This window comes from Phalaenopsis equestris, unplaced genomic scaffold, assembly GCF_001263595.1.
Source record: "Phalaenopsis equestris unplaced genomic scaffold, ASM126359v1 Scaffold000098, whole genome shotgun sequence".
NCBI lineage: Eukaryota > Viridiplantae > Streptophyta > Magnoliopsida > Asparagales > Orchidaceae > Phalaenopsis > Phalaenopsis equestris.
In genome coordinates, this window is record NW_018164540.1 from 915,753 (window position 1) to 935,913 (window position 20,161).

Genomic DNA, 20,161 nt, shown 5'->3' on the forward strand with positions numbered 1-20,161 from the left:
CCTAATGACCACATGATTTTGTCCCGTTGGTATAACTTCTCAGGATATCACCCATCCTGAGAATGCTCCCGCAAGAGTAGATTTTACTTTTGAATTTTTGATGAAATTTTAAACATTGTTTGAGTGTTCGACTATTACGGAGTTTGACATTCTCCCCCATTTAAAGAACTGACATCATCATCAGTGTAATGTTCGGATATCATTTGTAACTACCCAAACTCTCACCCATAAAGATATTGGTTTAATGGTCTCATGATTTTGTCCCATTGGTGTAACTTCCCAGGAGGTCACCTATACTCCCGCAAGAGCACACTTAAGTTTGAAGTTTCTAATGAAATGCCAACTATTATATCAAAATACGTCTTGATGTTTAAGTGTTCAACTTTTTTCTACTTCAAAGGGTCTCACAATGCTTATTAACGTAGGAATTAGTGCATACTTCGTAAGTAAATGAATGTAATGTTATGTTTATTCTTGGTTGGAGTGTTTAACCACAATTTTTTCTAAGCCTCACCCTCTTCTTTTCTTCTTCTCCAACTCTCTTCACTTCACACAAAATATCTTCTGCTTCTATTTCAGGCACGGAGCCTAATTTGGGGTTTAAAAAGAGTGATGCAAAAGATGTTCAATCGAGTATCTCTCACCAAAAGAAAAAGTTTAAGGCTGGTGATTCGTTAACCTGGACCGAAAAATACCGTCCAAAGGTTCCAAATGATATTATAGGAAATCAATCACTTGTAAGTAGCTCAGTTTTCTATCATTGCTTGTATATATTTGAATAAGAACTTAAAACCTTTGTTACCGCATACAGGTTAAACAGCTTCATGATTGGCTAGCTAATTGGCACAAGGAGTTTCTTCATTCGGCAAAAAAGCCAACAGGTAAAAGACAGAGTGATAGTGCAGCCAAAAAAGCTATATTAATTAGTGGATCACCTGGCATTGGGAAGAGCACTTCGGCCAAGCTGGTTAGCCAAATGCTTGGTTTTAATGTTATTGAGGTGATTGTCTATTTATGATTATTCTATTTCATGCAGGAAAATGGTTTGTTTGGAATTTAGAATGTCTAATCTTTCGCACAGGTGAATGCTAGTGATAGTCGTGGGAAGGCTGATTCTAAAATTGCTAAAGGCGTTGCTGGAAGCACATCAAATTCCATCAAGGAACTCATTGGCAATGAAGCTTTGAGCATAAACAAGAATTGGTTCTTTTTACACGACTTTACTAATATCAAGGGTTTACTAGTTGGTCTTTTTTTAGGGGAATTTACGTACATACCAACCAACTCTTATGTATGTAAATATCTAACACCAAACTTTAATTTTGACATTTATACCAACTAAATCTTTCATATCACACCAAAACTACCACCCTTTTCAAATATTAAAAAGTGAAATGCACCTTTTCGTGCATAATAGCGAAGGTGGCATGTATTTAAAAATTGTAGCTTAGGTTTTAGATATGTAAATAATTAAGAATTAAGTGGTATGTATGTAAATCTTTCTTTTTTTAACTACAGCTAATATTTTAACTACAATTTTAGGCCAAAGCATGCAAAAACGGTGCTAATCATGGATGAGGTTGATGGTATGTCTGCTGGAGATAGGGGTGGAGTGGCTGATCTTATTGCTAGTATAAAGGTTTCTAAGATTCCTATAATTTGCATATGTAATGATCGGTATAGCCAAAAGTTGAAGAGCCTTGTCAATTACTGCATGCTGCTCAACTTTAGGAAGCCCACTAAACAGCAGGTTTTCTCTCTATTTTGCTTTATAGTTCTTCTTTTAATTTATTAGATTTTTAGAAACATTTCATTTATCTGGAGTTAATCAAAACTGCTTATGATGTAAACACTAGATATGCAAATTGCCAACCTGTTTAGGTACTACTAGGGATGTAACTGAGCCAAGCTAACTCGTGAGGTTGCTCGGGCTCGGGTCGTTAAGTGGCCCGTGAGCTGAGCTCAATGAGCAAACAAGCTTAAGCTCATGCCAGCCCGAACTTGATTCATTGGCTCGTGAACCTACTTGTTTAAAAATATTAATTTAAAATATAGTAAAAATATATTAAATTTCAAGATATTAGTTTGTCATTTTGTTATAACACTAGTTTGAATTTATATTGTTTTCTCTCTTTTTTTAATAAACAAGCCGGCTAAAACTCGTATAGTTAAGCCCGAACTCATGCTCAAACCCAAGCTGAGGATGATTCGAGCTCAACTTAACTCGTTTACACCACTAGGTAGTACATCTTAGTTATGGGAGTTCAGCCTGCAGCTTGCTAAGGATTAATGTTTGTTAATTGAGCAATTATGGAAAATGGTGTTACTGCTTAAGAGTTAAACTGGGATATTTTCTATTACTTACAGTTTGGTTGGATGGAATAGTTTTTGACTACGTTTCTTTTACTTTTTGAAAGTGGTTCCATTTTTTGGGTAGAAATCTTAACTGTTGGGCTGTTATATAAAATCAGCTATTGCTTGATGTTAGTATTGAACACTGACTGTGAGAGTCTATGTTTGACTGGAATGGCTGTTGGATTCTCAATTTCAACGTATGTTCTTTTTTATGCTTGATTACTGTATATGATCGATTGGAGGTGTTCACAATCCTGGAAGGTTCATTGCCTGATTTATGCATTTTCCTTGCTGCAGATGGCAAAAAGGTTAATGCAAATTGCTCAAGCAGAAGGTCTTCAGGTTAACGAGGTATTGTTTGTAATGTGCCTGCTATCTTGTTTATTCTTCATGATTTCTATATTTTTTTCTTGCAAATTTATTATGGATTAATTTACATTTGGGGTTCTAATTTATGGAGGTCTTGTCAGGCCTTGAGGGATACCTTGGTGTCATATAGTTCAGCTACATGGGATATCGTATTAGAAGTATTTGATGATGAGTGAAGTGTCAAAACAAACTTGATTATTTACATAGGGTCATTTCAGTCCTAGAGTCTATGAATGCGTTAATTTAGTCCTCAAATTCTTTTAATATGGGCTGAAATAGTCCATAGAGAGAACTATTTTAGCCCCAATTAAAAGAATCTGAGGACTAAATTAACATTTTTATAGACTTTGGGACTAAAATGACTCCTCAAAAAGTGTCACGGGATCATTTTAACACTTTTCTTATTTGTTTTTTAATGGCATTGGTGAAAGTTCTAAAAGGCTAGGGGCTTCTATTTAAGTATAATGGAGAGTCACTATGTTCGTTCTTTCAACTTTTATAAGATACCTAGGTCTGATAATATGTTTTTTCTAGAATCGATTTGTTTACATATCTTTGATGTGTAATTTTCTTGGATTTATTGTAGATAGGACTGCTGACATATATAAGATGTAAGGTTGGATATGTAAAATGGAGAGAAATTCCCAGTGTTTTTGGTTGAGAGAATGACATTGCAACTAAATTGAAAATATTAGTTAACTTGAATAACTAATGTTAATGTTTTTAAAGTTTGGGATCATATAAGTAGGAACACATAAGAAGGGACAAGGATATCATCATGGAGGCGTGGTACTATGCAGAATGATGAAGAAATTAATGTTAGAGAAAGTATGGAGTAAATTTGCTGAGAAAAAAAAATAGAAAAAATGGTTGGAAATGTTCAATAGATTGAAAAAAAGTGCTATTAGGAATAATCATCATTGTTAATATGCTTATCCCAACTATGTGGAATCTACTTCATGAATCATTGTTTTTCATTTTCCTGCTGAGTTTGCAGTTTTAAACCTATTTTTTGCTCAGATCTAATGGTGCATTTATACCCTTAGTTTCGCAGGTCTAAACCACCAAAGTCTACATTTAATTACCTTATCTGAAACGGATGTCATTCCAACCATTCTTCTAATAGAATTATGCCTTAATATTTGCCTCCCCCAAATCCATTCTTAATATTCTTATTTTGATTATGCTCAACTTTACCAATGCCTTTTGAACCACTGATATTTTGTTCTGTATAATACTTGTATTTTTATTACAACAGAAATACGAAGCTAAAAATATGTGAAATGGTCTGTAAACAAGAGGGCAAGGCCCTACTAATCCGGTATAGTTAAAGAAGGTTATTTATGCTAGATTAGAAGTTTAACAAATATGTAGTGTGATTCCTAAAGCAAACCTGAGATAGAGATTATTGCTTCTACTACCTGCAATAAAACTATTCTCGTATAGTATTTATTTGTAATTTTTAATGCTTTTATTTTCTTATGCAGACCCTTTTTTTAAGCATTTCTTGGATAATCACAACTTTAAATTATTTATCAACACTTTCTTCTCACGCAAATTATTCTCTTCTTCATTATCAACAAATGCAGGCCCACTCTTTCTGGCTTTTTGTTTTGGGTGGGGTGGGGTGCGCGGTTTAGGTGTTAGATATGCAAGTACATAGGATTTAAGTGGCATGCATGTAAATCTTCTGTTTTTTTTTCCCTTTTATTTCTTGCAGTCAGTTTATGTGTGCAGCTTATTGATATCTTATTAGATTGCTCTCGAAGAACTTGCTGAAAGAGTTAACGGAGATATGCGGATGGCATTGAATCAGTTACAATATATGAGTCTCTCTCTATCCGTTATCAAATATGATGATGTTAGGGAACGGCTTCTTAGCAGTGCAAAAGATGAAGACATTTCACCCTTTACAGCTGTTGACAAGTACTGTTCATCTACTCCATGCTTTTGTCATAATTAGAGTTTGCCTTAAATAACATAGAATTGATATTGTCTCGTTCTTATCATCCTTATTATTCTATTTTTATTGCTATAGAATTTACATTGTAATTTGAGTATCTAATTTATGGAAATGAAATTGGACCATTAATAGGAGCCTTGTGCATTATGTTTTGTTCTTTCTATGGAAATGAATCTCACAAAGTTCTATTTTATTGATGTTCATTTTGTTTGAGATGAATCTTCATTTATTGCCTTCACTTTTATTTTCATTTGGGATGAAGGAGAATTCATCGCATTGTCTTCCTTCATTATGGAAAGTGGCATTTCAGATGAATTTTCTCTAATGCTTTTGTTTTCTCGTATGAAATCACTTTTATCGGGCCTTGGACAGGCAATTGCCTCGAAAAATAGATGTCGCTGAAATTTTTGGGTGAGAGTTGAGTGAAAAATGGAAGTATTGTTTTGGATAAGGACAAGGCTTCTCACATTTATCTTTTGACTTGATGCTTAAAAAAGTGATGTGTTTTTTGTTTCTGCTATGGTTGGATAAGTTAGCTTATTAGAATGCATGTTTTTTAAATTTAGACTGTTTCAATCTGTTTTTCTGTGAACCGATAATCATTTCCAATTCATACGAAAATTTTCCGCTTCGAATAGTTTGGAACTGCTACGACCTATTGGTTGTATCGGCAAACCTGTAGTTGTTTGAAAGAATCAGTCGGTTCTTTCAAGTTTTGTAAAATATGCTTGGTTTAATTTTTGAGCTTTTGATTAACTTTAATCAATGATCTAATTGGTTGTAGATAAGTTTATTAAGCATAAAATATAATATTTTAATTTTAATTTTGTTTAATTCTCATGCATATAGAAATCAAATCAACATTCAAGTTAAGACCAATTGGCCTACCAACTGAGTGAAGCTATAAGCTTATATTTCTTTTCCATTTTAAAGTTTAAAATGTTAGGTCTCCTTTATGATGTGGGAGTAGATGAGCTATATGAATGACTATAGGAATGAAGAATTGGGCTGAGCCATAAAATTGGGCTGGGCTAGGCTATGGAAATTGGGCTGAGCTATGAGAGTTCAGCTGCAATAATTGATAAAATATGTTATCAACTTATCTATATTTATATTATTATAATTGTTTTTAATTTTAAATAAATTTAATTTTCATACTATATTATTATTGTACTATTTTAAGTCATATTTAAATAATTTAATTTAAATATTTATTATATTAACCTGTTCGACAACGTGTTCAACCTTTGAACGATCAACCTTTGAAACTTGAACAAGTTTTTCTTCCGGTTCGATGTCCAGTCTGTTTTTAAAAACCTTGTTTTTAAATGATTACTGTGTATTTCTTACAGTCCATTTTAGATTTCAGAGTCTTTTCTTTGGCGGCAATGACCCTGACTAAAATATTTACTTAAATTATTAATTCACATTTCATTGTCTCGTTGGAGACATCTCATATTCTTGTTGCATGCATTTTTCAGACTTCAGAGCTCTTCTTTGGCCAGAAGCGGCACGCTTGATATTCTTTTTCTACTAGCTTTTGTTCTCTTTGAAATTTTGATGGAATTTTCAGGTTGTTTGACTTCAAAGGAGGAAAATTACGAATGGATGAGAGGATTGATTTCAGCATGAGCGACCCTGACTTGGTGCCTCTTATTGTTCAAGTGAGTTTTTTCAAGCTTTGTCCAAAAATAATTCATTTCACACGTCATACCCACAAACCCCCATTTGGCTTGTGAAATTCTGTTTTAAGTTTGGGGCATTTGCATGCATGTCACCCAATTCTATTTTATTCACTTATCTAACACCTAAACTTTACATTTTACATTTATACCACTCAAAATTTTCACACCACATAAAAAAGTGAAATGCATATATGTATGATGCATAGGTAAGGTTGCATATATGTAAAAATTGAAGTTTAGGTGTTAGATATGCAAATACATAAGTATTAAGTGGTATGCATGTAATGCTTCCTTTAATTTTTGGTTATGTTTTCCCTTCGTCCTTTAAAACTTTGACATTCCATTTATTTCTTTAAATTCTAGGAAAACTATATAAATTATCGACCATCATTGGCTGGAAAGGATGAGAATGGAGTCAGAAGAATGAACCTAATTGCTCAGGCTGCTGAGTCAATAGGGGATGGCGACATTGTTAATGTACAAATTAGACGATATCGGCAATGGCAGCTTTCCCAAGCTGGTTCATTTGCATCTACTATAATCCCGTGTGTCAAGCAATTTTTCTTGCAAATTCTCAATTTGAAATGATATTAATTTATTGAAAAGATATTAATTATAAATGGTTTTTGTGCTTCAGGGCTGCTTTAATGCATGGAAATCGGGAAACATTAGAACCTGTAAGTTTAATTTGGTTCAGTTAATCTTCAATTAATATTTGTGATTTATTTGACGATATTTTCTTGGTTGAACTGTATGCATATGATTGACACAGTAGAGATTTTCTTCTTCTAGACAGCCATATTATATTTTTTTTTACTTTTGGGCCACTGCTAAAAATTCATCATTAATCAACATCTACCTATTCTTTAATAAACTTTTGTGATTTTGTTATTATTTTATGAAAGTTTTGCTGATGATGTTTCTTCAGTATGCCACATAATTTCAGTTTTATTAATGGCCCGTCCTTGTTAAAAAACCATTTATTGTTATCCTCCTATATCCTGCTTTTTTAGCGTGTTGCTGCATTGTAGTGCATCCTATTTAACTTTACCTCACTCATGTGCCTTTTTATTTAACATTTCAACTTACATATATCCTATTTATTTTCACGGTAGAACAACTCCTATATCCTTAGATTTTCTTGTGTTTTTCTTAATCATATTAAATTTTATGTTTTTAATCTGCCGAATAAGTAGTTTTAATGCGAAGTACGTCTTTTACTTCCATCTTGCATGAATGCATTGTGCTATAGCATCTATCAGTGATTTGGAATGAGACCTAGACACTAGGAGGTTTATTTTGTTTTGTGTCGGGTTAGATGAAACCAACCTATGTTGCATACATGCTAATTTTGACCAGGCATAAGGCTCTTGTCAACTTTGGTTCGATCTTATTAATAATTGTGAATGCGAGCAAATATTAATCTAATAACTTTTCTTTTGACCTTAATCATCTCAATTAAGAATTTGACAATGAATAGAAACACAAGCAAATGTTATCATTCTATTTCTTCTGACGTCAACTTAGCCATTCAGCTTGTGGTAAACCTTTGATTGGTTGCTACTATTATTCATACTGATCCCTGATCTGATTTTTATTTATTTTGGTTATTTTTATAGTTAGAAGACTGGAATGCATTTTATGCAGCAGCTGAAATGTATTATCTCACAATGTTTCTTGATTCTAATCCTCAAATTTTTAGTTATGATTTAATTTGATTTGAGTTTGTCGTTCACTGGGATCAGGGTGTTATTTGTCTGATTCTGAATTAAATTATGTTGCCGTAGTCTTATCTTGTGTTATTCAGGGGCTGAATTGTTTTAATCCTACTTTGATTCTTTGTTAAATAAACCATTTAAATAATTTAATTACTGCTGCACATAATACATGAAAAAACTTTTACATGATTGATTTGACATAGGAGGAGATGAAAAAAATGTGTTCAATTATCTCATTGAACTGTATTGTACTACCCATTATCTATTGCCTTGTGAGAGAAGTGCCAAAACGGTCACCTGGTTATTTTCAGGTTACCACTTTAGTTTTAGACATTGAAGAAAGGATGCCCCAACTCTTTTAGTAACTGTTAAAACAATCTTACCGTTAAAACTAATAGAAAATAATATTTAGGGTGAATTGAGATATTTTTTTGGAATTTGTATGTTTTTTTAATTTTTCCGTAAATCTAATTCATTACAAATCTTATTTTAATTTCAATGTAATGAAATTTATGAAATTTAATTTTTTTGTCATGATATGTTAAAATTAAAATTTAAATATTGATTTTAATTTTTTTCAAAAGACTAAAATATACTTTATAGTATGTTACATGATTTGTATAATTATGATTGCTTGATTTTATAAATTTTAATTGACTATTTTTTTTTTTAAATCTTGCATGTGAATTTCCACAATTAGTATGCAATAACGAGCATCATGAATAATAGTTTGTCTTTCTATAAAAAAAATTTAGTCAATTAAGTTTATTGAATTAAATAATCCTGATTATACATATTTTATAACAAATAAAAAATACATTTTAGTTTTTTTAAAAAGATTTTAAAATTAATTTATAAATTTAAAATCTTAACAACTCATCACAAAAAATAAGTGTTCATCAATTTCATTACAATGGAATTAAAGTAAGGTTAATAATGAATTAGATTTACTGAAAAATAAAAAAATGCCCCCTTTGTAACAACATAAGTATTTTTGTTAGTTGTAGCTGTGACACTGTTTTAACACATTAAAGTGTAGGGATATCATTTTGCCACTTTTTGAAAGTCTCGGGACTCAAATGTCTCTTAAAATTTGGAATTGACCAACAGAATTTCATTGATAGGAAGATGAGTATTTAAATCCAACTACAATAAACGTAATAATGGAAAATAATAAAATCAAAATAAAATAATGAGGAAAGATTATAAAATAGAATAAAACACAAAAGGAAAAACTATAATGAGGGAATAAAATCAAATAATAAGTAATAATGACATAGGAATAGTCGTTATAATCTAATACTCCCTCTCAATTTGAAACATAGATGTCAGTTAACTTGGACTTGAAGTAATTGAACAAAGGACGAGACAGATTCTTGGTGAGGATGTCTGCTAGCTGACCACTGTATTACACATATGGAATGCAAATTTCTCTTTACTCGATCTTTTTCTTAATGAAGTGTATGTTGACCTCCACATGTTGAATTAGGTTGTGAGCAATGTTGATTGGGGTCTTATTATCACAGAATAGCTGTAGCGGGACAGAGATTGACATACAAAGTTCACGGAGCATGATGCGTAGCCAGAGTGCTTCACAAATTCTTAAGTACATGGATCAGAATTCTTCTTCAACGTTGCTTCGGGCAGCCACAAACTGTTTTTTTCTTTTTCACGTGATAAGATTGCCCCATACAATTAAGCAATACTTTGAGGTGGAATGTCAATCATGAATTAATCCGACCCAATCAACATCTGTATAAGCAACAATAGACCGAGAGGTGTGACGAGGAAAGAACAAACTTTAGTTTGGTGTACCTTTTAAGTAGCTGAGAAATCGGTGGACAGCTTGGAGGTGATACTCGTAGGGGTCATGCATGAATTGACTTTCTATTACATCTGCGTGTCATATGTCAGGACGAGTATGAGCTAGATAGATGAGTTTTCCCATAAGATGTTGGTAATGAGTTTTGTTGACAGTTACACCATTGATGATGTCAGATAATTTGTTATTAGGATCCATGAGAATAGCAACAAATTTGCACAGAAGAATGTTGTTTTCTTTCAGGAGATCAATCACATATTTGCGCTGAGACAACCAAGTTTTCTAAGAAGATCGAGCCACTTTCATGCCTAAGAAGTACATGAGATACCCCAAATCCTTCGTCTGTAATGATGAAGCAAGGATGTTTTTGAAGGACTCCAATGTTGGGAGATCGTTGCATGCAAAAAAGATATCGTCAACATCGACAATGAGGATATCCACCTGGCTTTTGGAGGAGTGCCGAAAAATGAGGATGTGGTCTGATTGAGCCCGAGTGAAATCATGGCTCACGACCACCTTTGGGAACTTGTCGAACTAGGCCCTTAGGGACTACTTTAGTCCATAAAAACAGACTTCTGAGACCTGCTCAATTGTCCTCTGGAGGCATTAGATTCAAACCGGGAGAAAGAGACATGTACACTTCTTCTGTTACCTCACCTTTCAAGAATGCATTCTCCATATTTATTACATATGACAACAGAACCCGAATAGTGTTTAATTTAGCCACTGGAGCAAATGTCTCCTCATAGTCAACTATGTAGGTCTGTGAGTACCCTTTGGCGGTCAATCTTGCCTTATTGTATTCACAGGATCCGTCGAAGTTGAACTTGGTGCTAAAAATCCATCGACACCCTACAACTTTTTTACCCCGAGGAAGGTCCACTACATCCCACTTATGGTTCCGCTGAATGACATTCATCTCCTTCATTATTGTCGTTATTCAGGCTGGATCAGCAAGAACAACCCTAATCGTAGCAGGGATCTGATGGTTATGTCAGGGCAATAGCAAATGCTCTGTAGATCGGTGATAAATTGTGGAAAGACATATTTTTTCATAGAATAAAAGGAGTATGTCTGATTGCGTACCTACTGAGAGAACTCTCCTTATTTGGAGGATGGGTTGTGCTAAGGATGTCTCTTGGAGTGGAGTCAAGATCTTTTAAGGAGATGGGGGCTCCCGAGTTAGAGCATTGGGACGAGTGAGTCGATTGTAAAGAAGGAAATTGGGAGGACGAGATGGTGCACTCAACATGACAGAGGACTTAGTGGTAGGAACAATGAGGGGACCACCCATAAGAGTAGGATAAGGGAACTCAAGCTCCCCCTCACTAGAGGCCGAGCTAGAAAAATAGGGAATATTTTCAAAGGATAGATCAATAGTTACATAGATTTCGTTTGTGGTCGGATCAATGCATCGATATCTCTTTTGAGTTGCGGAGTATCAAAGAGAGATACATTTTTTGGATCTGGGATCAAGTTTAATCCCAGTAGGGGCAGTGTTTCGATAAAAAATAGTGTAAAAAAATTTTGGGATCTCAAGTGGAGAAGACTCAATTCGCGGTGAAGCATGGTATCAGGACAATTAAGGGGGTTTTAAACTTATGAATATTAGAGGGGACTATTTATGAGATAAGTGACAATTAGAATGACATCATTCTAAAAATGTTTTGGGACATTGGAATGGAATGTAATGGAGCAAGCAACATCTAGGAGGTGATTGGTTTTCCTCTCAGCCACCCTATTTTGTTGAGTGTCCATGCAAGATATGGTGGATGAAGTCTTTAGTTACCAAGAAATCACTCAAATATGAGCTAAAAAACTCACAATCATTGTCTGTCCGAATGACCTGAACATGAGTTTTGGATTGAGTTAAGATAAAGGTGTAGAAGTTTTAGAATGTCACAACGACTTTCGATTTGTCTTTTAAAATGTAAATCCATGTTATTCGAGTGTGGTAATCAATTAAGGTCAAAAATCACCGTTTATTGGTGTAACTGAGAGTGAGAGAAGATCCTTATATGTTAACGTGATTGAGGGAGAAAGGAGCGAAATGTGGGTAGGTGTGAGATGAACCCGGTGATATTTGACTAGCTGACATGTCTCACAATTGAAATTAGAGATATTTTTATTAGAAAACATCAGAGTATATAAAATTTTTAATTATTGAAAACTAGGATGACCTAAACGAACACAATCGATATCACTTGTCAATTTACTGACTGATAATAAGTTAAATTGCAATCGTGGAATATGTAAAACAGATTTCAGAGGTAGATCGTTCGTTAGTTCAATCAACCCTTTACTAGTAATAGAGCTACAAGGTTCATCGACAATTTTGACGATATTTTTTTCTAGAGCACAGTAGTAAGTCGAAAAAGCTTGCGAGTAACCAATCTTGTGATTCGTGGCACCTGAATCAATAATCCATAGACTAGAGAAATAAACTGTGAAAGTCATAGGAAGAGTATCTTTTCGGACATGGGAGGTTGATGGACTCGCAGAAACTTGATTGGCTCCAAGTAACTTGATCAATTGTTTCATCTGATTTTTTAGGGATTCAGAGGATTCCCGGATGTTTCAGGTAGGATTTGATTGAGTCGTATCTGGTTCGGTTGTCGTCGTGAGTTCCTTGCCTTTAGAGGATTTGGCAGAGGGTTTGTAAGCTGGCTTTCCGTGAAGTTTCCAACATTTGTCTCGAGTGTGGTTGGGTTTGTGATAGTAATCACAGGTGGGGTGACTAGCTTGAAGTGTCATGGACGAGGAATGAGCACTATTTGAGATCAAGACAAACGATTCAGCTGAAGGAGTAGAAGCTGCAAGCATGAAAAATGTCTTGCATTCTTTCCGACGAATCTCGATGATTGCAGCGCGAGCAGAAGGAAGATGATCCCGACCAAAAATACGACCCCGAATTTCATCAAGGCCTTTGTTAAGGCAGGCTAGCAAGGAATTGAAACATTCGATCCTTTTCTACGATCTTCTCGAAGAGGCATAAGTCGACCGGAGAATTCCAAGTGTAGTCGTAGTACAAGTCGCATTCCATCCATAATGCAACAAGGTCATTATAGTATTGGGTCACGGTCTTTTATCCTTGTTTTGCCTTTCATATCTTTTTAGATACCTCATAAGTTTGTCGGAATTTCCTACATTCGAGTGGGTATCACAAACAACTATCCATGGAGCATTAGCTGAAGTAAGGAACATGTACGAACAACCAATTGATATTTCCATAGAGTTGATCAGTCAGGACATGACCATCAAGTTTTCCACTTCCTAAGCTCCATATGTTGGAGGCTCACGAATCATGCCTATGAGGTGACCGAACTTCCCACATCCTTTGACGAACAAAGAGACCGTTTGGGACCATTGGAGGAAGTTGCTGTCGTTTAATTTATGAGTTGTGATTAAGAAACTCATGTTGGCTTCCGGTCCTTTGATCTGCATATGAACAGGGTTTGGAGTCGATCCTCCGGTGGCGTCAAGCACACTTTCTGAGGGTGATTCATCGAAAGAATCAACCATAATTATGACTAAGCTGAATGATATGTTGTTGCAAGCCATTGATGAATTTGGTAGAATTACAAGAATCAGATAGATTAGCAAGAATAGCAGGTAGCAGGAACTCTTCTTGCAGATCAGCGGCAGAGAGTTGCAGGTAGCAGGGACCTTTCCACCGGAAGGCTAATACCACTGGAAGTAAATCAGCGGCAGAAGTAAAGGAGCCAAGGATACCACGGGAAGGCTGATACCACAGCGGCAGAAGCAAAACAACCACGGGAAGGCTGGCTGATGACTTCAGCGGCAGAAGCAACTCAAAGCAGAAGCTGTTAGGAAAAGGAGGCGACTAACCCTAAATCTTGGGTTGGCCCTGATACCATATTAAGATTTGGAATAAACTAGCATATTTTCATTAATAGGAGGGGTGTTTAAATCGAATTACAATAGGCATAATAATGAAAATTTATAAAAATAAAGTAAAATAATTAGGAAAGAAAATAAAATAGAGCAAAGCACAAAAGAAAAAACGTAATCAGGGAATAAAATCAAATAATAAGTAATAATTGCGTAGGAATAGTTGTTATAATCTAATAATGTTCCTCTACAAATATTCAGGGGCCATTTTGACACCTTTCTCACCACCTCGCAGCAGCTATTTGGTATTATGTGACATGGAGTGATTCCTAGTAAATAAATAAACGGTATAAGTTGTTATATTGACTGGGCATCATAGTTTTCGTGATGAAGTTTGATTATTTTAATAACTGAATGACGTTCTGTTTATGCTTATGTTTTTGTCAATAAAAAACTATAAGATTACGCAATATGCATTGTTTTATGAGCATATTTAAAGATTTAGGCTGATTTTTTTTTTCTGTTTCATCTTGCAGGGAGAGCGAAATTTCAATAGGTTTGGTGGATGGCTGGGAAAGAATTCAACAATGGGAAAGAATTTAAGGCTTCTGGAGGATGTCCACATTCACATCCTTGCTTCTCAGGCTTCTAATTTAGACAGGTGCCATGTTCTTTAAGTGAATTTTCTGAGCAATTGTAGCCGAGTATTATGTATGATGTCGTTCTTTGAGTTCACTGCTTTTTTTTATCCACCACACAAGATGAGACATTTTTTTTTGTGCTTTAGATTCGAGATATTTACTGTTTAGTAACTTGATTTCCTAATATTACTACGGTAATTTTGATTTGTGCTGCAAGTTTCTAAAGAAAATCTATATTTGTGTCCTTGTATTTGTTTCCATTCCACAACTTCATGACAACGAAGAACACACTTGCGGATTTTGTTGATCATCATCTATATGGGTCGTGAAATTTTTATTAGGGCATTTACATACATACTACCCAATTTTTATGTTTTTACATATCTAACACCTAGAATTTGATTTTTACATTTATGCCACCCAAATCTTTTTTATCACATAAAAAATACCACCATTTTAACTTTTAAAAAGTGCAATACACCTTTTCATGGATAGGCAAGGTGGCCTATTGGTACAAATTGATGTTTAGGTGTTTGACAAGTAAATACATAAGAATTGAGTGGTATGCATGTAAATCTTCCATTTTTATTTTGTAAAGCAGTGCACAACCCTCAGCAGAGCATTACTAAATGAAACATTAGTTATGCCCATGCCCATCTTCTTTCCAAAGTATCAGCTGTAGTCATGGTTTACAAAGATTTGTTTTGGCCAACCTGAATGATCTAGAACTGTTTTGAAGCTTTAATCATTAAATTCCCTTAGATTTAAAATGTAATTTGTAAATTTTTACACTGATGATCGGATGTGAAGAAAATATTAACGAAATCAATCTTGTTTTCATGATATTAAACATATATGCTCAGTTTGTCATGTTGGAAGGAGTTTGATAAAAAAATTCATGTTTATTTTTGTAAAAACCATCACGACTAGCATTATCTCAATGCGCTTAGCTTAATTACTTTTTTTTTTTATTAATCGGCTCATTTTCTTTGTTATTTCCTTATCTGATGACAAGTTAGTGATGGCGGCTAAGAAAGGATGAATTAGCCAAAAGAAAGGTTGCATTTTATTTCTTAGCTTTAACTTGTTTATTTGGTTGATATGATTTCAATCTTAATTTTATTTTAGGTTAATTTCTGTAGAAGTTTATTTGAAGTTGTGATTGGCTAATTGGAGTTTGTGATTTGAATTGTTTGTAGCCTATAATGGCTGATGGGTCGTTTGGAACCAATGGTTTGGGATGAGGTGGCGGCTATGATGCACCAACATTGACGTGGGACATGAACATCATACGATAGAGACATTGGGCACATTTGTTATTATAAATTTTGGGCATGACATGCATTGGATATAACATTATAATAGTTTCTCTTAAAACCTAAAACTATTGCGTGGTAGTTGCACAAATTAAATAAATATAAAATCAACTTTTATAATGTTAATATTGTCTGAATTGTTAAAAAAAGTTCAAAAAAAAATTAAATTCATTCAATAGCTAAAACTCTGTTAAAAAAATGACATAAACAATAAAAAAAAATCTTAGGAAACTAGAGTAGGATGAGAAAAATAAATTTAGTGTTAAATAGCTATTAAGTTATTTGATTTATATGTTTTAAAATAAAAGACAATAGGTTTTTAAGTTATTTATATATCTTAAGATTAAACATTATTTTTCAGGATATAATGTCGGCTTATCCATTAATATTTGTTTCTTTTAATGAGGCATGTTGACATGTCCAACACGTGTCGAGTTTGGGACAGCCGTGTGCTGGGTGAGTTGGTGTGTTTGACATTCACTTTATTTTTATGCAAAGGCGGTGTTCATTAGCATTATTCAATAAATAGAATAATTAAATTAAAAGAAGATAAAAGCTTTATGGCCGTACCGTGTTGCGATATTTGTGCTTCCAAGAACTGTTATGCGCCTTGGAATTATCCGTTTATTTTAAATTTAGGTGGTAGTGTGTGCGAATGTCCATGTGGGTGCAGGTCTTGTTTTTGTGGGTTTGAGGTCACTGCTTTCTTGGCGCGAGCAATTCCGTTAGTTTGGTTGGTTGAATCTTATGAAAATTTAAAATTTGGATTGTAGCTATTCTGGTTGATTATGTAATTTAAATGAAGTTGGGCATTTTTTGGAATCTTGTTGAACTTAAATTGAGATTGATCTTGTGTTGACATTATATACTAGCCTAGATTTCCAGGATTTTATAAGTAATTGGTTTGAGGCATATAATTCACAATGCTTGGCTTGAACTATCTGATTATGAGGGAAATCCGTCTTGTTGTACTATTGTGAGCCCTAAAATTTTTTTTCTTACCTTTTGTAATTTCCTTTCTTATTCAACTTCATCTATATAATAAATTATTTGCTTCTTTATTGCTTTTGATTTTAATCAAATAATAACATTGAAAATTTGATTTTTGACAATTAATCTGATTTATTTGCTGTTTTTTATATTTCCAATTTCTTGTTGAAATTTTCAGGTTTTCTTGATCATTTCATTATGAATCGGTCTAAAATCTAGCACTGTCTATTTTAATTTAAGGAATGCATGTAATTTTTTTTTTTAGTGATTTGTGAATCCTCATTTTTTTTTCTGAAAGCATATTGCATATTATATTAGTTGCATTAGAAAACCTAATCATGCGTGATATATCCTACAACAGTGTTATGCTGGAGTACTCGATTTTTTTTTTTTTTTTTTTTTTTTTTTTGTATCGGGGGATAGAGTTACCTAGAAATGTCAATTGTTGACATCATTTAAGGTTTTGAGTTAAAATCATGGTATGAATGTGCTGCTGAAGATAATGCACAGCGATTTGTTAGAAAAAGGAGGTAATATATTGGAAGTTGAATGGGAAAAATTCACTAGAATGGCTGCACGGACGAATTGTGATTTAGGGCGAAAGTGTTTGGATTGTGGAAATTTGGCTGAATTGATGGCGCATAAGGATGAAGAAAATGGATAATTTATGCCATATAATGGTTTAGTTCTCTAAAGTTTGAGTTAATCATAAAATATATTGATTTAAATGATCAATTGTTTTTGAAGTTTACTATGGTATATCAGTATATGCAAGATTTCAGTTTTAAAAACCTTGATTCTTGCCTCATAAGATGATGGGTTGATACGAGGACAATGTCAGGAAAGGAGGAAGAGACTCTTTAGTTCATGCAATCATAACAAACTAAAAACCACAGCGAAAGTAAAAATGTTGGGAAATGGCAACATATTATAAAGAATGAATGGTTGATAAGTGAAAAAAAGAACATATGATTGATTGTGGAACTACTTCATTTGAAAATTTCTTTTTGATTATAACTTTCTTATATATTCGCTCTATATACATATTTTATCTGATTATTTTGGCTGCTTTCTTGCTGGAATTAATGATAAGCATAATTTTCAGGCAAACTCTACGGATTGACTACTTGCCTCTTCTTTTAAAACAACTGACAGATCCACTTCGAGTAATGGCAAAGGTCTGAGCATCTGTCCTCGTCTCTTTTTGTTTTGTTCAAACAATTTTTATAAAACTGCAACTTAAAATATTGTTATCAGGATGCAGCTGTGCAAAATGTAGTTGAATTCATGAATACATATTCATTTAGCCAGGAGGATTTGGAGACGATCATGGAGCTATCCAAGTTCAAGGTGTGTGTATCATTCCCTATTCATAATTATAAAAGTTTGAGCACTAGTAAGGTTTTTGTGATTCTAAGGAAAATATATCAGTTGGTAATAATTCTTTGTGAATAAACGATAGCGTTGCTGTCAAAACGTTGCCTTTTTTGGTGAATCAAACATCTGTAGATGTATTTCTGATTTATATTTGAATGATGGTGAAAGTTCTGGCCAAACTACCCAGCTGATTCGTTTGCGTGAAAGCACTTCTTATGCAGTGCATATGCAGTTGTATTTTAGTTCTATGTTTATTATGAGTTGACATTCATAACTTCATAGTTGACATTTGCTACATTTATTATAGGGTCATCCAAATCCCATGGATGGTATTCTACCAGCAGTCAAAGCTGCCTTGACTAAGGCATATAAACAAGCAAGCACCACTCGAATTGTGAGAACGGCGGACTTGATCAACCTTCCAGGTATTAAGAAGGCTCCAAAGAAGCGTGTTGCTGCAATTTTGGAACCTGTGGAGAATAGCTTGGCCGAAGAAAATGATGATACATTGTTGGAAAATGAGGATGGTTCTGATGCTGAAGAAGCTGGTGAGTAATTTATACATATACCATGTTTTAACTCATATCATTTGAACTACTCATTGATTGCTTTTGAATACTCTTGTTTAATGTAAGAACATTTTCTACGCGTAAGGCTAATTATCTTCTGACGCTATCCTTACGACACTTTCCAAAATATGCTACTGTGGAGGTTTCTCTATTAATTGCTGCTGTTTGTTAATAATTTGTTTTGTATGTCTTCATTTTATTGCAATTTGGATTTTGGCTGATTAACGCAAACTTTTTATTTTTTCTTATAACTTCAAGATGATTCGATCAGCCAAAATGGTGAGGCAACCCCTCAACTAGATCTGAAAACCGATAATCGCAAAGGTCTGTTTCTTGTCTTCCTATCTCCCATCTTACCTTGAAATACTCATATAATCTAATTTATGTGATTTGATTCAAACTCGTAATCAGGAATTCAAGTTCAGCTTGATCTGAAAAATGAGGATGGCATGTCAAACAGTAAGAGCGCATCTGCATCCAAAGCAAGAGGTTCTGCATCTTCAGACAAGGGCGGTGGTCGAGGTGGCTCGGCTGGTGGCAAGAGGAAGAGATGATATAATACTCCGCACGAACAACTGATTTCGGGTACATCTCTTCGTGACTGTCATTTGGCTTCCACAAATTTTGTTTTGTTCTGAATTTTGTGTTTCAACTCTAGCAGTTTGGTTTACTTTCATGTTATTCTATGCAGTTTTTTCATACTTAGTGGTGCTTCTTTTCCATGTTTAAAAATAAAAAAGGTAGTTTCGTAATATTCTGAGCTGGTGGTGTTGGCTTTCTACAAAATTGTTTGAGAAATTTACATACGCACCAAACAATTCCTATATATTTATGTGTATATAATACCTATTTTTTATATTTATATTCATTAGATTTTGTTGGAGTAAACCTATGCATGAAGAGATATATTTCACTTTTAGAAAGTTAATAATAGCATTAATTTTGATGTAATGTTTAAGATTTGAGTGGTATGCATGTAAATATCAAGTTTATGTGTTAGATATGTAAATATATAAGAATTATGTGTTATGTATGTAAATGCCCCCTCAAATTGTTGATCTGCAATTTTTTTTTATTTTATTTATTGCCCAATCAGATATGTGCTTCCATATGAAATACTTGGAAGGGAAGGTTGGTTATTTATGGCTTGGTTGTGAATGAGAGTGGCCTGAAGCCGTTGGGACTTGAGAAAAATTCGGTTTAGTCCAAAACTTTCATGTCTATTTTTTTCGATTTAGATTAACCCGCAGACTCGAATATGACTCATATTTAAAATTAATTTAAATTTAACTCAAATAACTATTATGCATGTATTAAATGGGTTATGTGGATCAGGTTTGAGTCTGTCCGGCGGGCGACTGAATGCTGGTCAAGTTGGGTTAAATGTGCATGTGGTAGGCATGGTTTAGCAAAATGTGGTATGTCATGAAACAAAATATTCAGACAACCTTATTTTAGATATAGCTTGTGGCATGAACAAAAAGTTGGGTTGGGTTGGGTTTAC

At 33.9% G+C, this 20,161-nt stretch overlaps 1 protein-coding gene across 1 annotated transcript in view; it reads left to right on the top strand.

Moving 5' to 3' along the window:
- The window catches only part of LOC110020473 (replication factor C subunit 1), a 35,100-nt gene extending 15,657 nt beyond the window's left edge, over positions 1 to 19,443 (top strand). Inside the window, exons 8-22 of the mRNA XM_020718588.1 lie at positions 580 to 737; positions 812 to 1,000; positions 1,082 to 1,203; positions 1,543 to 1,750; positions 2,653 to 2,706; positions 4,481 to 4,650; positions 6,261 to 6,351; positions 6,736 to 6,917; positions 7,010 to 7,049; positions 14,301 to 14,425; positions 17,817 to 17,889; positions 17,969 to 18,061; positions 18,396 to 18,636; positions 18,916 to 18,981; positions 19,069 to 19,443. Coding sequence (XP_020574247.1) covers positions 580 to 737; positions 812 to 1,000; positions 1,082 to 1,203; positions 1,543 to 1,750; positions 2,653 to 2,706; positions 4,481 to 4,650; positions 6,261 to 6,351; positions 6,736 to 6,917; positions 7,010 to 7,049; positions 14,301 to 14,425; positions 17,817 to 17,889; positions 17,969 to 18,061; positions 18,396 to 18,636; positions 18,916 to 18,981; positions 19,069 to 19,211 — 1,955 coding nt within the window. The 3' untranslated portion in view covers positions 19,212 to 19,443. The remainder of the gene's footprint in view (positions 1 to 579; positions 738 to 811; positions 1,001 to 1,081; positions 1,204 to 1,542; positions 1,751 to 2,652; positions 2,707 to 4,480; positions 4,651 to 6,260; positions 6,352 to 6,735; positions 6,918 to 7,009; positions 7,050 to 14,300; positions 14,426 to 17,816; positions 17,890 to 17,968; positions 18,062 to 18,395; positions 18,637 to 18,915; positions 18,982 to 19,068) is intronic.
- The last annotated feature ends 718 nt before the right edge of the window (positions 19,444 to 20,161 follow it).